A 17,342-nucleotide genomic window follows, 5' to 3' on the forward strand; every position below is an offset into this window, starting at 1 on the left:
TAAACCCTGCTAATTAGGTTGCATGTCGGACGGCATAATGCACTGCATTGCAGTACATAAATATGAACTTGTTATACCTTTAGCACAGAGCCGTCCGAGGGATCCCACTTGAACACAACTCCGTCGTCTGAGCAGCTTAGTACCTGAAATAAACCACAGGGAAGGAACATGTGGTACAGGCTGAAGTGATTTTTGTTTTAGAATGCGCAAGTTCTAATGAGTTCAAATTTTGGGAGTTTTACATGCCAAGGCTACACTTAGGCTATGAGGCATGCCATAATGGAGTGCTAAAAATTAATTTAGACTGTCTAGAGCGCTTTAACGTGCATCAACATCTTAAGACATTGGTTTTTGTATATCTTTTCTTTCTTTCTTTTTTTTTTGCAAACAGACGATTCTAGCTCCCTTGCTAAGGTTCCAACTTAAGCTTAACGTTAAGTTCAAATTAAGGGTTGAATGTCATGATTGATTGATTGTAGGGTTTAACACGCCGACGCAACGCAGGCGATGAGGCGCGCCGTAGTGGAGGGCTCCGGATTAATTTTGACCACCTGGGGATCTTTAACGTGCGCCGAAATCTCGAACACACGGGCGTTTTTGCTTTTCGCCTCCATCAGAAAAGCGGCCGCCGCGGCCGGGAATCGAACCCGCGACCTCGTGCTCAGCATTGAATGTCATGAAGAACAGCTGGTCTATAAGGTACATCACAAAGGAGAGCTCAAGTACAGGTACTCTAGAGTCAGCTTTTACGTATGTACTAATGACTCATGGCCATGATGCTGTCATCGTTTGTATAATTACCATTCCTTTAAATAAGCACTGCTACTATGACCTTACTCACACTTTCCAGCAAATACCTACAAGGCCCCTATGGGAATGGGCGATGTAGGTACTTGTAATAAATAAATAAACTTGTTACTGTCGCATCATCGCTTCCTATAGCACGCTAAAAGCACAGCACAGCTGATGTAACAGGCCCTGCCATAACCCTTTACAGCCCAGCCCACACGAACGTGTGGGTCAACGAATTCGTTTACTTAGTGGCGCCTGTTCCGGTTTCGGTTTCACAGCCCTGGGTAGCCGCTGCGAACACTTCCGAGACTTTATTGGTTTCGGTAGTTCATTCATTTTGCCACCAGGGGGCGAGAAATCGCACATTAAAAATGGCGCCCCAGCAGGCACGATTACGCTAGCCGCCTTCAAGATGAAAACTGATATTTCTTCTTGCTATTCTCATATTTTCTGAATAACAAGCGTAAGAAACGACTTGCAGGACTTGGAAAAACACGATCGGCTAAAAAATACACCCGTTCCCTTCGTGTGCGTTCCGTCATCACGCTTGAAAAATGAACCCACACATATGTGTGGGCTGGGCTTTCGTCGTTACGAAAATTTTGCTGGGCGGTATAGGCTGGCGGGCTCGTGCACTGCAGCGCTAGCGATAAATAATTTTTCCTTGCTTTCTTGGTGTCTCAATTATTCGCGGTTTTGTGCTGGCTCGTTGGTAATGTTTTCTGGCGCCTTAACCTTGAAATAGTTCCGTAATTACTTGTGATAATAATATTAATTATAATTATTAATTACATTAATTAAAACATCATTGTTATTTATTTTCACAAAACCCTATTTATAATGCAAGTACTCCTGAAAACAATATGAAGCTTATAATACGTAAAAATGCAGTTTTTCTGCGCCTGATGCCGTTTTTAAGGTATTCTTACTATGCGCGGATCATACGAATAGAAGCCCAGCCCACACATATGTGTGGGTTTGTTTTCTGTATGAAATACTCTGAGCTTTCCATTTTAACTTGTCGAAGCATCATTAGTAAGGGGTAAATACACAAAATTTAATTACTTGTGGCCATTTTTTCTAAAATATTGTAACGTGGCGGCAGATGATATGAACCATGAGGCGATGTATTTACAAGACTATTTACAGGCAGCCATAACCAAGCACGGCCTGGCTGCGCCACGCACACAGCTCTTTGTCGTCATCATCCTTGGTGGTGGGCCATGGCGCCACGGGGATTGCCCGCCACGTCCCGTGACATCACCCCGCCGGTCGAGGACGACCGTCCCGGTCGACGCCGACACAACTTGGCGAATGAATGCGGATGAGTGTGCGATGAGAAATGCAGACGAATTGCGTGCCGCCACGGATGACGATGATGGTGTTGATGATGCCTGGCCCAGCAACGGCTTCAGCCGCGACGAAGCGCCAAAGGTCCTGAGGCCACGTCGGACGGATGGGCGGGGGAACCCATCCTCGGCTTGTCTGGGCACTGCTGATCTTGGCTGGTCGCCACTTGGGTCTTTCGGGCTGGGGATACGAGGCGGGGGACATCGTCGTTTGGTGGTCTCGATCGGCTGGGCTGGGGCTGCCCGGCGCGGCTTCGTTATCCCTGGAGGCAACGTCCATGCAGATGCGGTGCGATGCTAGGACCAGGATGGGGACGACGAACCCGCATGCTCCACCAAATGTAACGTGGCGGCAGATGACATGAACCATGAGGCGATGAAGCGATGTATTTACAAGACTATTTACAGGCAGCCATAACCAAGCACGGCCTGGCTGCACCACGCACACAGCTCTTTGTCGTCATCATCCTTGGTGGTGGGCCATGGCGCCACGGGGATTGCCCGCCACGTCCCGTGACAATATTTTTGTTGGCCCGAAAGGGATAAAGGCGTCAGTGTTCGATATTTCATTTCGGTATTTTTATTATTACCTGTAACCTGCATAAACGCTGTTGCATCTTTCTTTGAAAACAACAGCCCACAAAGTTATGATTTACTCACATTCTTCGCACTTAACCCGACAAAATCGTGCAAGTGGCAATAACAAAATGCTGTGCTCTGTTGCCTGTACCGAGCTCGATCTGCTTGGCGCCTAATAAATATACTTAAAACGTGCAGGAACAATTTTACGAGCATGGGTGGAAGTATAGCATCCTTTATAGAACCTGCAGTGCCAACAAACATTCACGCAGTGCGGTTGACTGGTCGTGCCATTCAGTTTCAGGCACAATCCCTCGATGCCAAGCATGTCATCAGTGGCCTCCCTGATGTCGCAAACACCGAGTGACTGGCGTTATAAACTGATTCGCTTTCAACTAAGCACCTTCGTGTCTCACTGGCAAGGGAAGCGATGGTCTGAAGAGACACTAAAGGGCCCAAACCGGCTTTTCCCTCCAGACGCGCGTTTACATGACGTCCCGATCATCGTCCCGTCCTTCATTTTGGATACCGTCGTGCCACCTATATTCGCTGGAAAGTGCGAATACCAAACCATCAAACTCTCATGCGCCTAGCTAAACATCCCTTTAGCTATGAACTATCGTGCCAGGTTCCCAGCCAAAGGGTGCAGACTGTAGTATGTTACAGACTACAAAAAAACACAGGGGCAAGGGGTGAAAAATTTGCTAGGCTCAAGGGTACTGCTTTTGGCTGCAAGATGCCCTTGCTCGTTCCAAGCGGACCCCATTTCCGGGACTGCATTACAACCTGTGGAACTCACTCCTGTCACCCCGTGTATGGCACGGCACATGCCACAGTGGGCCCCTGCACTTACGATACTGCTTGCTATACAGCCATGATAAAAATCCCACACAATGTCCGCAAGTCAACTGCACGAGGCCAACAGCCACGTTCGAGCAGAAGGAAGTGACCAATTTTCAAACTTAAATGAAGTGTCGCTAGCTCACATAACCAAACATACACCCGTATAGCCTTGCGAATTGCTTTCCTTCAACCAGTACATCTCGCGCCATTGCCTTCAAACACATACTGCATGAATGAGAAGACTGGCATGAGCTTTTAAGCAATTTCAGAAGCTTTCTTTTAAATTTTTTGTGATCGAGGGCCAGGTCATTCACAAGGTATTGTGTCCCGAGTGTCACAGATTGTTTAGTTACATACGTATGTAAATGTATGGCTGGTATAAATGCCACTGCAGTTTACACTGAGTTGTGCAGCTCCATGTACAGGTCCGTGCAGAAGTAAACGGAGCACAGGAGCAGTGACCGAACTGCATCATCGCTGCGCCGCGTATGGGCGCCGAAGGCAACAAAGGAGCACCGGTTTAAGAGTGTGTTCGCACTGCCCCCGCTGCCCTATCTGATATGTTTAATCTGATGTCATGTCGTGCTGGGCGTGACGGTTTTGAAAAGGCAGCGCTGGGCTATAGAGATTCGCTGGTTGCATTGCCACTCACAGGCATCAGCAGCAACCGAATCTGCCGCTGTTGCGCGCTGTAAATGGCGGCATGAAATTGTAGGCCACTGCGGTTTTCATAGCATGTCATTGCGGTATAGTTTATTGTCAGCCGTCAACAAAATTGCTTTGGACAATATAAAAAGCATAATAAAAAAATTGTTGTTATTCGAAAAAAAAAAAAAATCTCGCTTCCAACATTGTTTTTTTATTTAATTTTGGATTCCTCCAAAGTTACTGCTGCTACTCAGTTCAGGTCTGTTCTGAAGAAAGGAAAATACAAAATGCCCATGCGGTGGAAAATTAACGTCTTAAAGAACACCGTAAATAATAGATACAATCGTTGTCTTCTATTACAGCGGGCCTCATAGGGTGCATATTTTGTTGTCGCATTAAATCCGACATTGTTATTTTTAACGAACCCCTTTTATTAGTTGTGAAAATTTTGCAACTTTAAATTAACCCCGCATTGAATTAAATGATGGCTTCACGGCATGACCTCAATGTCTTGCAAAAAAGCGCTGTCAGGGCTCCAAAATGAACAGTGACGAGTATAGTCGTCATGACTGATGACCATACTCGCCACCGGTCATTTTGGTACAAAATCTTGTAATGACTGCACTCGTCAACGGGGGCAAGAGGGTTAATGCGACAACAAAACATGCGCCCTATGAGTATTGCTGTGATAGAAGACAGCTTGTATCTATTCTATACGGCGTTCCCTAATACAGAATTTTCACCGTATGAACATTTTTCATTTTATTTTCTTCAGAACAGACCTAGTCTGAGCGGCAGCAATAACTTGGGACAAACCCAAAATTTAAAAAAAAAATGTTGGAAGCGAGCTTTCTCTCTCTTTTTTTTTTCGAGCAACGAAAATGTCTGTGAATGTCCTTTCTACATTGTCCAGGACAATTTTGTTGCTGGCTTACAATGTACAGGGGTGAGACAGCTGAATCAGATTTGGGAGCAGTTTTTGGAGCAGCGAAATTTCGATTTTGGAGCAGAAGAACCTTGATTTGGAACAGAAGAACGACATTTATTGTCACCTTAGGAGCCTAAAAAAACAAATTCTTGGCAACTCAGAGGGGAAAAGTGCTTTTTTTAATCGGTATTGAACGTACATAACACTAGAACAGCCTCTCAATGAAGTTTTTTCTACCAGAGTATCACAAGGCACGAACTGCACAACTTTTTTGCAAACCCTTTTTAAATTCTTAGGCTCTATGCGTAGACAGCGTGGAGTGCCGTTGAAAATATCGAATTGAAAAACTAAGCAATCGTAAGGCATTTTTGCCATCATGTGAATGCCGAAATTATTTTTGTAATCCCAGACTCGGCTTTACGCACAAATGTAGAGCCACGGCAAAAGTTGCGTGAAGTGATCTGACAGTTGTCGCACCCCACCAGCTCTACCATTTCAATCTCCGATGTGCACGAAATTTACTACGATCGTTATTTGAGTAATGTTGGTATATTTATCCACTTCCCTTTGCGTAATAAATTTTCCTTCAGATAGATGAACCATTATTACTAGCGTGAAATAGTAGCCCGTCCCGCTATCGGACACTGCTTGAACATTTTAAGGCGATGTAGCCTGCGCCGCTAGTTCTGCAGCGTCGATCGACCCGCTGACAGCGTCGAAGCTCGCTGACAAAGGCCGCATTATAACTCAGCGTTTTATAACACCGCAATCAGTCCGAAATTTCACTTCAAGCACGCACCAGCCTCACACGCAAGGCTGAAACATGGCGAATTCGCGGGCGCCATGTTTTCGATGAACTGCCGTCTTTCGAGTCTCGGAACTTCCTGCAAGAGATCAAACGACTAAACGTAAACCCAACCACCCCCATAACTAAAACCAAGGTAGAAATCGGCGAAGAGCACACTGCCTGGACCACAAGCAACTGCTTTGGCCGGAGGCCACGTTTTCACATCTTCACCACACCAAGAAGTATAATGTCGTTCCGGAGATACGGCGCTCCAAAAATTGCCGTTTTTTCATCAAATTACACAAGTAGTTTGACGCGTCAGTGCACATGAGTATTTTTTCTACAGGACTTTGCAATGGTTTTCAATGGGAAAACTTTAAAAACACCCAGAATATAACACGTGCAACCCGATACTGTGACTTTCGAAAAACTATCTTGGGGACAATTTTGTGCATGTTTTTTATTGAGTGATCAATCAATTAAACCTTTACAAACAGCCTCCCCTTGGGGGTGCTGGGAAATTATGCCATCAGTAAGCATTTTCCCCCCCTGGCACTGACGGGAGCGTTGAAATCCTTGGCTCTCAGACTGTTTTGGAGCAGTTTGGCGCAATTTTTACAATTCTCATGCTTTTGGAGCAGCCTGGCGCAGGAAAACAAATTTGTATCAAATCTGCGCAATATGTGCAGCTGTCTCACCCCTGAATGTATTATATCGCAAAGACATGCTATACCACCGAAGTGGCCTAAAATTTTATGCCACCCTTTACAGCGCTCAACAACAAGGCACGTTTCCGAACGCGCATATATTCGTCCAGCTCAACAGCGGCGGATTCGTTCACCACTGATGCCTGCGAGTGGCAATGCAACCAGCGCACCTCTATAGCCCAGCGCTGTCTTTAGAAAACCGTCACGCCCAGCATGACACGCCAGCAGAGCGGCGATTAAACATATCTGATAGGGTGGCGGGGGCAGTACGAACACACTCTTAGACCGGCGCTCATTGGTTCTCGTTGGCGCCCATGTGTGGTACAGCGATGCAGTTCGGCCACTGCTCCCATGCTCCGTTTACTTCTGCGCGGACCTGTACATGCGTTTTACTACCATGAAGTGGTTAGCTGGTCTTATATTTATGTTTCCCTAGTCCTGCACGGCCAGAAACCAACTAAGCGACGCCAGAGTCCTTCAATGCTTTACTGGTCACGAAACTGCTCCGTAACTCATTGGGAGAGCTTCATATGCTGCGTTTGGCCGCTGCGCGGTGGCGCCACCATCTCACTGAGGTCACTCCTCGGGCGGCGTTAAGCTGGCTCGAACGGCGGAGACAGGGCAAGTTGTGTTCGTTTTGTGTGGGAAAAAAAAAATGTAACGTGCATCTCGCGCTGTTATGATGCGACTTAATTTGTGCAACGAAGATGCCGAACACGTGTTGCGTCCCGGGATGTCGTTCCTTGTACAACGATACAACAGAAAATGTTTCCTGGTTCTGTTTACCGAGCGACGGGGAGCTGCGTGAGAAATGGATCGAGGTGCGCCATTCCAAGGCAAGAAACTGGAGATTTCAGCATCGATTATAAGTGTGTGACAGTGTGTGGGAATGCATTGTGTGTGAGGAGGAGGAGGAGGAAAAAATGTTTATTGCTCCCATTGAACGGGAAGAAAGGACGCGGGATGGTTGTCGGTCATCCATGGTGGGTGGCGTCCCTAGTCCGGGATGCCATGGCCAGCTGCAGCTCGAATGGCCCTGGTCACCAGGCCACGCTGGTTTTCCAGGACATTGCTACTCAGCAGGACCTCCCACTGCTCCTGTGTCGGTGCGATGACTTCAGGTAGTTCGGTGACGCCTTTACACTCCCCCACCATGTGGTACAGGGTGTTGGGCGTCCCAGAGCAGAAGTTGCAGTCATAGCTGAAGAGCGTGGGGTGTATTTTGGACAGCTGTGTGGCGTGCGGAAATGAATTTGTCTGCAGTCTCCGGAACTGTGTGGCTTCTTCTTTAGTTAGCTTCGGGTGGGGTGGCGGGTATTGTCTTCTTGATAACCTGTAGTGCTCCAATATGTCTCTGCTGCGCTTGGGGATGGACGGGTGTGAGAATGAAAAAAAAAAGCAATGTACCATTTTGAGAGCATCCTGGACCTACAATTGTACAAGGCTAACTTAAAGCCGGATTTTTGATAGATCAGTCAGGTAGTAGCGGTGCTTCATTACCTGTTTGCTAACTTGCATTGCCTTAAGCTGAGTCTTGCATGTAAAAAAATCTTTGGCACGTCCTTGTGCTTTTACTTTTCATATTTCCGCGAATTATCCCTTAGGGTTAGGTTTGTTTGTTTTTTAACGGCGCGGGACCGCTTCCGGTTTTCTCATCTGGTGTTTCAACCGGAGCGTCCGCTTGTTCTTTTTGTCGTACGTCCCGTCGGGCAATATTGTTTGATATAGAAAGAGTGTCACCTTGTCGCTAACTTGATTTTTTGTTTCTTCAACAATGGTCTCGATCCTATTTCCATGGATCTGAAATTAATAACGTTCCGAGAGTAACGTATGCATAGCACACGCCGCGCAACTTACTTTATCGATGTTCATCTGTGCACGTCACACTGCAGACTGCTTCTTCGACGTTTGTGTCATTCTAGTCTTTTGTAGAGCAAGAACAACGCAAAACATTGCGCCGTTCTTGGCTACGTGGCACTATTCTGTTTCTTCCGTGTGCTGCACATCGCAGCGAAAAAAAAAAAAATTGTATGCTGGACCACGCTCTTTTGTCTCCCTTCGTAATATAGAAATTTTTTTGTAGTGTGTGATAAAATCAGTTTTATTGTTCTTTTTCTGCTTCCTTTTTTTGCAAGGATTGCAGAGCGTGGAAGCAGAAACACACACGGTGCAACATATATCTCTTCGTGTTTTGATTCTTCGCGTTTCTGCAGCGTTTTTAGATGTTCTCAAGTATGTACCCACTCATCGAAACGACAGTACTATTGGGCTGTCTCTTTTAGCGTTGTCTGCATTCCAGAGCAATGAACGGATTCATTATAAGCGTAGTCTGAACAACGCGTACTTGGTTTCTTTCAGTTTTTTTTATTGTATTATCGATAGGCCCACAGCAGTCTGTGACTACGGAGCTACCGTATGCGTGGAATTTACAACTTTTGCTTTAAGAAAAGAAGCAATAGAGATTTAAAAATGCGTAAATACGACGGCGCAGCGCTTGTGCCAGAGGACGCAGAAGCCGTTGCCATTTGCGGCCGAAGTCTACGGTAATTTACTTGGAAAAATAAAACCCCTTTGAAGGCAGGTGATATGCACAATGACTGGACTATTCACCGGTAACTACTACGAAAAAAAGCACACTTAATCAGCGCGCAAACACCAAAAGCAGCGAGCGTTTGCACGCCAACAGCTGGCCAATATGCCGCACGCGCGGCGGCTGAATGCCCTTCGTGCTGCGGTGGCGCCTGTGGTGGCGCCCGCGGTCCCTATATGAAACGAGCGCCGAAGTTTCGTGACCAGTAGAGCATTGAAGGACTCTGGCGACGCTGTTGCAGACTGCCTATCCCTGGAGCTATTACTCCCAGTAGACACGCTCATTCATGCGAATAGGTGCAAGGGAAGTCCTTGCACGATTTCATGAGTTATGGCTTCCTGTAAACTATGCCCAAGAATTCAGCCTCAGCAATGAGGGGTGTACCCTACCCAAAGATGTGTACCCTACCTGTTCGGGTACGAGTGGTTACAATTATAATTACTCGGCTGCTGACCATTACACTATATTATGTAGGGGCTTCAAATCAAGTCATCGCTGGAGTGACACAAAGCTTTAGAGTTCCTTTTGGGGCGAACTCACCTGCACCAGATTTTCTGGGTTCCGCACAACTGCCACTACTTCCGAGCGATGTTCGGTGAAGACACTGATGCGTTCACCACTTGCAGAGCTGAACACTTTGACATTGGTGCCGCTAGGAACAAGGAATGACCTGCAAACACAGAAGTACAGTATTAGGAGCTGATGGTGAACTAAACGTGTTGAATAGGCAAGCCTTCATTTTAGCCATGGACATTTCATAAGCCAATTTAAGCTGCACAATTAAGTTAGTTGGGGCTGCACTGCTATGAAAGCAAACAGGCAACACACAATGTAATGAGTTTATAATTACAGTTAGCTCGCATACGGTTAAAAAACAACTAAAAGCTAAGGAAAGAAAATTGGAGGCACTCTTAAGTGCAAACACAAGTTGGCCTCTATCGATATATTTTAGTGCCGTGATAGTAAACATACCACTTGCAGTAAGTGCTTATTACAGGGTTTCTGAAACATATTTTGGGCATAAGTGGTCAATGGCATCTGTGTCAAGTACAACTTTTTTTATGTACACTGGAACACTGCAAAACTCACAGTTTTGCAGCAAACTTTGTAATTATTTTGCTTTCAAATCGTTGCCATTATTGTGCACATTTATGTGCCACGGATCATAGCGTCGGGCAATTGTACAGCTTTTCAATGCACTTTTGGTGAGTTATGTTAATGCCAGAATTTACTTAATTAGCACTGCATAGGCTTAGCCATATTTATAAGCTACTGTCCTCACCGTGCAACATGGCACACCTACAGCAAATAAAGTGTATCCTGCTATACTTGGTGACAACTTAAGAACGGCACCGGAAGTTGCCGCTGTGCCTTATCACCGTAGCCAGATGTTTCTATGCGCGGCGCAAGTAGGGAGTTACTGGAAATATTTTGAACATGGCGTGAGCCGTTCTTGTGATTTTTTGGACTTAATATGCTTATAAACGACTCCAGTGATGACAAACAAACTGCGTGAGACAAAGCAGACGGTATCACGCATTCATAGCAAACCCCTTTCAAAACGTGCGCGCACTGAAGTCACGGGTCCGGCACTTTGGCGGAGTGATACACTACATGAGGTGGTGCTGTTCTTGAGTTGTAACCGAGTATAGGACACAATTGCTTGCCCTCTGCCATCTCGCATATTTTTCCTGTTGACGCTAAGAAAGCAATATAAACATCTCATTGACTGCCGTGAACCGTGACGTTTCATGATCACAAATTCCCCAACGTTTTCCCATTGTTGTTTTACGGTGCATAAAAAACGTCACTGTGCAGTCACCACCTGAAAAGCCAGTGAAGAGAATTTGACACCAATGTACTACCTGACAGTGAGTTGCGGAAAATGTGCCTACAGTGCATCGGCCTCTCAGCTTTAGACAGTGTTTGAAGCCAAATGTGATGCCAATGCTCCACACAATGGAGAAGCTTTAGCTGCGAGCACTCGCCTGCGTAACTACAGAAGGAAAATTTTGTATCATGCACAATTGATGTCACCGCCACTTTATACGGTCAGTCAAAGCATGCACTTCATTCTACAGTACTACCAGCAGCTCGGGAGAAGACAGAAGAGCACATAAATATGTGCCCCCCAGATATGTGAATCGATTACTCCAACTGTGCTGTGCTAGACCATACGTGCTTCACAGTACTGGTGGAGGGTGCGTTGGTTTGGTTGGTACGTATGTACCGTATGACTGACCACGTGGCGAAGTAACGGCACGAAAGCCGTAAGAGGCGAGTTGCATGACCACAAGTTCAATATTGTCACGAAGCCAAGGACGACGCAGTTGTCTTGAATTAGAAGCAAGTTTATTGGAGCGAACTTGTGCTCCCCTAACAACTCAAAAGAATACAGAGGCGGCAAAGCAGCGGTCAACAAAGTGACTAGCACAGGCGAGTGTCGTCGAATGAATGCCGCGGCGTCTGCTCTGCAGGCTTTTATCTTTCGGCGCAAGTGTTTCTGGAACCGTCGATTCACATCCAGAACATTGTAGATCACAGAGGATTATTCTGGGCTAGTTAGGGCGAAACGGCCTGCTTATCTGAATGTGATAGCCTGTGCGTCATAAAAGTAAAGAATGTAAGACGCACTTCGTTTGGAACGCAGATAACACAGCCGGGCATGGCCCGGCAGTAAAAACAAACAATAAATAAACAAACCCATACATGGTTCGCGGCAATATCATAAGGGATACAAGGTGTTTGTTGAGACCTGCTGCAACTTTGTAACAAGTATATCAAAGTGTTCACCGAGTAGTATGACAGAGAATCCAAGGATTTACACAACAAAATTACAACTGGGCTATAACGAGAAGCGTGACGAAGTCAACAACGAGTATGACACGCAGTACGATGAAAAATGCGGCGCGATGTTCAACGTAGACCGTGCCAAGGGATTAATGGGGAGAGAGAGAGAGAGAGAGAATAAACCTTAATTAATGAAATCAAGGAAATACTTCAAAGAGGCGTTCTCATTCTAGGATGCCTTGAGCTTGGGCCGTGTCGACGGCCCTTCCGATCAGGCACAGCTGATCCTCAAGGCCGGAGCTGACCAAGGCTCTCTCCCAAAGCTCCATGGAAAGGTGGACGTTAGGGGGGGTCTAGGGTAGACTTGTCGCAGCCGCCCACTAAGTGTCTGAGAGCCCCAGGCTCTCCACAGAAGCGGCAAAGTGGAGAAAAGCGTGTCCGGTCAAAGAGGTGAAGTCTGGTGGGATGTGGAAAGGTGTTGACCTGCAGGGCACGCAATAATCTTTCCTGGTCCCTCGGTAGCGATTGTAACAAGGATTTGGCGAGGAGCAGGACTTGGACTTCAACAAAGTGACAAGGACTCAGCTGCTCGAACAGCAGTGAAACAATGCAGTGCCAACAAGTGTGAGTATAAGTGACAAGACCGAGAAGTTCGACCAGCTGGGGTCGAACTGGGTGCCGAAGGCATTCGGAAGGGCGCCGGAAGATATCCGGCGGGGTTGACTTCACGCGGGGTCTCACGCGATTGGCGCAGAGCGAAAACGCCACCCAGCCTGCGTCACGCGAATAAGTTTTGGCTATAATTGGGTGACGTCACGTAGACCCTGCGGGAACTAGTTAGTCCGCGGGTAGTCCGAAGGTTCCCCGGGCCATAGGGATACATGGGAAAATCGAATGCCGGACTGCTTCTCGGGGAGTCCGCGGCGAGTCCGAGACTGTAAATCGAAGAGCCCCACTGCCGGATATCTTCCGGCGCACTTCCGGGTCAACAACGGAAGCCTCCATTGCCATCAAATCGACACGACCAAATCTACTACCCACTCCATAAACTCATCGTGCGCCTTTACATTCAAGTCGGCCAAGGACTGCGCTGTCTGTACGCGTCGTTTCCAGTCTTGGTTTTGTCGCACTTCTAATCCAGATTTTACGTATAAACTTACTTTGAGTCATAGGAGAAGGTCCCCTTGTGTTTTACCAGACTTGCTCCAGCTTTGCGCCGTGGACACAACTTGTTTTTGTTAGTCATTCTTGCAATGATTGAACGCAGCCAGATACTACTAAAGAGCACATGGCATAAAAGGCGCCATGACAGTCCATGTGACAGTCATCAAAAATAACAATGATGATGATAACAAAAACGGAACAAAAACTAGTTTTTTATAAATGTGCATGTTCTCAAACATAAAACAAAAGTTGTCTTATTTTAGTGCATCGCTTATTGTTTGTGTTTTTAATGAATTACGCCATTGTTTTCGTTTTTGTTCAACCACTTATCCCTTACAGTCCTTCGTCGGCTTCGAAGTAACTTCATTTCGCAAAATTCTAAATATTTCTTTGTATATCAGCTGGCATTGGTACTGACTAACTTTCTTTGATAGTTTTCGTGAAGAAAAGTAGAAAAAAGTTATCGCTGTCCGCTGTAGCCGTACCGGCCGTACCCAGTCGTACTGTTCATGCTGTTCTTCGCGCATTGAAAAACGAAAAAAGTTTTGTTTCTCTATTGTTTGCGGCCTTGCGCCTTTATTGTAATTGTTTGCGGCCTTGCTTCTTTATTGTAAACAATAAAGTGAAGTGTGCAGCCGTGCTATAAAACCGCTGTTACTGCAACCGATGCAACTGAGCTGACTGGAGCTCGCTTTGTAACAACCTTGAACTTGGCACACCCCTTCGACGCCTTGGACACTGCCCCTTGCAGCGAAAAAGTTTTGGTGCGTTTAAACCTTATCTTTTCTTGATGTTTCGCGAAAACGGTGGGCGTCAACAGGATGTCATTTCGGTTGTCAGATTGTGCTTGTGTGACGCCCGCAACTGGTTCAAGTTTTATGAATGGATGTTTACTGATTAGTCAAGCTAATCTCTTCATTCGATCTGCGCTACCAAAATGATGTTCGATACCGCCCACGATCGCAACTCTTGGGCTGTAGTTGAAATCGACTTGCCGGTTTTAAGTTCCTCTTGTCCGACAAGCATGGTTCATAAAAGTATTCAGTGCTAACTTTCATAAAAATGTTGACAAAGTTGCAGAAACGAATGCACGGTTGTACTGATAGTGTAACGTTTATGGAAACGTGGTGATCAGTCAAACAGCTCACTGACGCAATGTAAAAACCTACAGTGCGCACAGACTGATTCGCAGGGTGCACGTGTGTGTGGCCAGGAAGTAGGCAAAATTTTGCGATCAAACGTTTTTTCCTCTGTTACGAAGAATAATGAGGTGGTTTGTGTCAAAGTATAGAGCACATACAGGAGATCATGATAGACCATAACCTCACTTCTAACTGTCCTCCAGATGGCAGTTTCCTAGATTTTTTTTTTCTATAGTTTGCTAACATTTAATATTTATAATTCATAACATGTAGTTAGTGTCATGGAAAAGTTATTGTTAATTATAGTAATGACTCCTAGAATTCTAGATTTAAAAATGTGGTCGCTTCAACGAGTGTAAAATTTATGTGTGGTAACCCACCAGAGTGACATTCTTCTCAAATGATAATGAAGGCCCTATTCTCGTCTGCATAAATTCACAGTGAATTCGCCTTGTTTTTTGCGTAAGCACAACCTAAGCAATCAGTCACGTGATGCACGTATAGCTATGACGACATGCAGTGTAATTTGATGCTTCACTCATAAAGATCACAACCAAGGTATCAAATGTTGCGCATAAAAAATATAAAACCCCTTGGCATGTATTATAAAAATTAAGGCGGTAACTGAGGCTGGCAAGGGAAACACATTTCTGCAGGTCAAAATTGGTGTCAACACCACACTAAAAGGCGATCGAGTAACGTTGATCCCAAAAGCGAGCGAATGGGGGATGTTGAGCTAAAGAACATATCACACAATCTTTTTACTGTATCTATTTATTTCTTTCAATCGCTTTTGGTGACATAGTTTAGCTCTCTGCTTCAATGCAAGCTTTGTTGCGTTATCACCTCCCGGCCACCACTGCCGCCACGCTATTGTTTGCTGCCATGTTGCAAGCTTACGGCGTGGTCACAGAAAAAAACAGTCACAACCATCGCTTGTATGACGCATAAGGGCAGCGAAGCGCTACGCCTGATAACCGTAGCGCGTACTGATACTGCCGATTCACTTATTCGGCGAGCTCGACATCAATCAGCGCAGTAGTGCACAAAACAGTCGCTTTTCGTTATTTTTCTCTTGAGTTCGATCATGTGACCCAGTAACTTAATAGGAGGAGTGTGGACAAATGCCATGCATTGGGTTCTATTTGTCATGGAGAGGCTTGTGCTGCCCTCTTATGTTGCTGTTACATCAAACAAATAATTTTTATTTTATTGCCAAACATAAAAGCAAACTACGGCACGTTATTTGTATGCTCCGTGATTGCTAACTTGAAACAGTTAAAACTAGTATTTTGTTCAGTAGAAAACATGCTCTAATCCACACGTCATGTGGAACTGCGCGTGCTTCAAATTCACCGGGTTTTCGCGGCGCCGAAGATCGGGGAAATTTTTTGCCCTATTTCATGGTGACTGCAGCCGCCATTTTCAAGCTGTTACGTAACATTACGTCACTTTTACGCATGCCGAAGCTGCCAATGTGTGATGTGATCGTTCCCGCCCGCTTTTTAAATTATGTCATGCCTTCTCAGCCAATCCCAGAGAGTGCGTGGCATACAAGCCGTATTGTTGAATAGCAAAGGCAGGCATACGTTGTCATGCCCGGCCAAGAATTATGCGCTTTCAGTAAAGAGAAATAAGGCAAACTTTAGAAGTCGTGCCCGTAAATGTCATGAAACAACAAAATGACGAAAGCACACACAACAACTTTGTCAACCGGAAGCACGTGACCAAAATTGAAAGCCAATCATAAAAAGACTTTGGCAAATTCACAGTTCACTGTGAATTTGTGCAGTCGAGAATAGGGTGTAAATTTGGTGATCATTAATGTAGATTTGTCGTCCATTAGAAGCTGTGTAACCGTGCACCTTGTAAGCAACCATATGCCCGTATTGCAAGGTTCAAATTTATACTTGTGCCATATACGTGCCCAAACAATGCTTAATGCCTTTTGTTTTCCAATTCACTATACTCATGCTCTGATGTCACAAAGCTATCAGTCTTGGTTACTTGCAGCATTCATTTTCATTTGGACATTAGTCCGATGTCTTGGATCAACGTTACTCAAGAAACATGTAGCAGAAATAGCTTGGATACATTTTATGCGCAATTTTGTTTTAATCTATATAAAAACACTTATTAATCGAGAACCTTAGCTCCAGGAGAAAGGTGGCAGGGAGTCTTGGAGGGCTTTCAAGCGTTTTGTGAAAATTAAGAACAGTTCATGTGGTCCAGAAATGCCTTATATAGAGAGCTAAAGAAGTCAAAGAAGATATATTATGTGTGCTCTTTTTCTTCTTGCTATCGGTGCTCAAGGTACTTTAATTATCTAATATTTCAAAGTGAAAATTAAGAAATGGTTAAAGCAGTTATTAGTGAGGACAAGCAGTGAGTGGTAACGCTGCGAATGATGCCTTCACTGTTTGGTGTGTTTATAGAGGCTTCAGGTATTAGTATGTGTAGTATTAGGATTGCGATTTCAATTTCAAAAAAAGGAAGCGGAAGAAAGTATATCCCACAGACAGTCGTCATCCTTGGTGGTTGCTTTAAGTATTCTTTGGGACCACTACTCCATCTGCGTTTTTTAACATGAAACTTTTATTTGAAAAAAGCAGTATTTTGAATGCACCAGAAGTGTAATTAGCTTTTATTGTCACTTCAAATTACAAATAATTTTTTTGTACTTCGCTAATAATTAACTCACCGAACGGGTTCACGATGCGGTTCAAGCTTGCGAAGCGGTTTGCAAACTGGTTCAGGTTGTGATTTAGTCGAACTGGAACCGAACCAGAATGAAATGAATTCACCTGAACCGTAACCGAACCGGTATTTTTTTCGGTCCGACACACTGATTGTTAGATGAAGGGAATATTTTCCAGAATTTTAGAACTTTAACATTATGTACAGGTATTTTCAATGACATCACACAGCTGTTTTATTGCATTCACCATCAGATTCTCTTTGTAAAAATTAAAATGCCATGGAGTTCCTGGTCTTCCTCGTACTTTACTTCAAAGCCATTGTTC

At 45.1% G+C, this 17,342-nt stretch overlaps 2 protein-coding genes across 2 annotated transcripts in view; one reads left to right on the forward strand and one right to left on the reverse strand.

Moving 5' to 3' along the window:
- L(2)05287 (WD repeat-containing protein l(2)05287) overlaps window positions 1-13,340 on the reverse strand; it is a 53,850-nt gene extending 40,510 nt beyond the window's left edge. Inside the window, exons 1-3 of the mRNA XM_077700024.1 lie at window positions 13,174-13,340; window positions 9,764-9,893; window positions 78-143 (exon numbers count right to left, since the gene is read on the reverse strand). Coding sequence (XP_077556150.1) covers window positions 78-143; window positions 9,764-9,893; window positions 13,174-13,259 — 282 coding nt within the window. The 5' untranslated portion in view covers window positions 13,260-13,340. The remainder of the gene's footprint in view (window positions 1-77; window positions 144-9,763; window positions 9,894-13,173) is intronic.
- Window positions 13,341-13,667: 327 nt separating this feature from the next.
- Window positions 13,668-17,342, forward strand: part of LOC144170311 (pantetheinase-like) — a 51,717-nt gene continuing 48,042 nt past the window's right edge. The window contains exon 1 of the mRNA XM_077700028.1: window positions 13,668-13,941. The gene's annotated coding sequence lies outside the window, so the exon portion shown is untranslated. The remainder of the gene's footprint in view (window positions 13,942-17,342) is intronic.

Source organism: Haemaphysalis longicornis, unplaced genomic scaffold, assembly GCF_048455015.1.
Source record: "Haemaphysalis longicornis isolate Haplotype H1 unplaced genomic scaffold, Haemaphysalis longicornis Haplotype H1 scaffold_2, whole genome shotgun sequence".
Lineage (NCBI taxonomy): Eukaryota > Metazoa > Arthropoda > Arachnida > Ixodida > Ixodidae > Haemaphysalis > Haemaphysalis longicornis.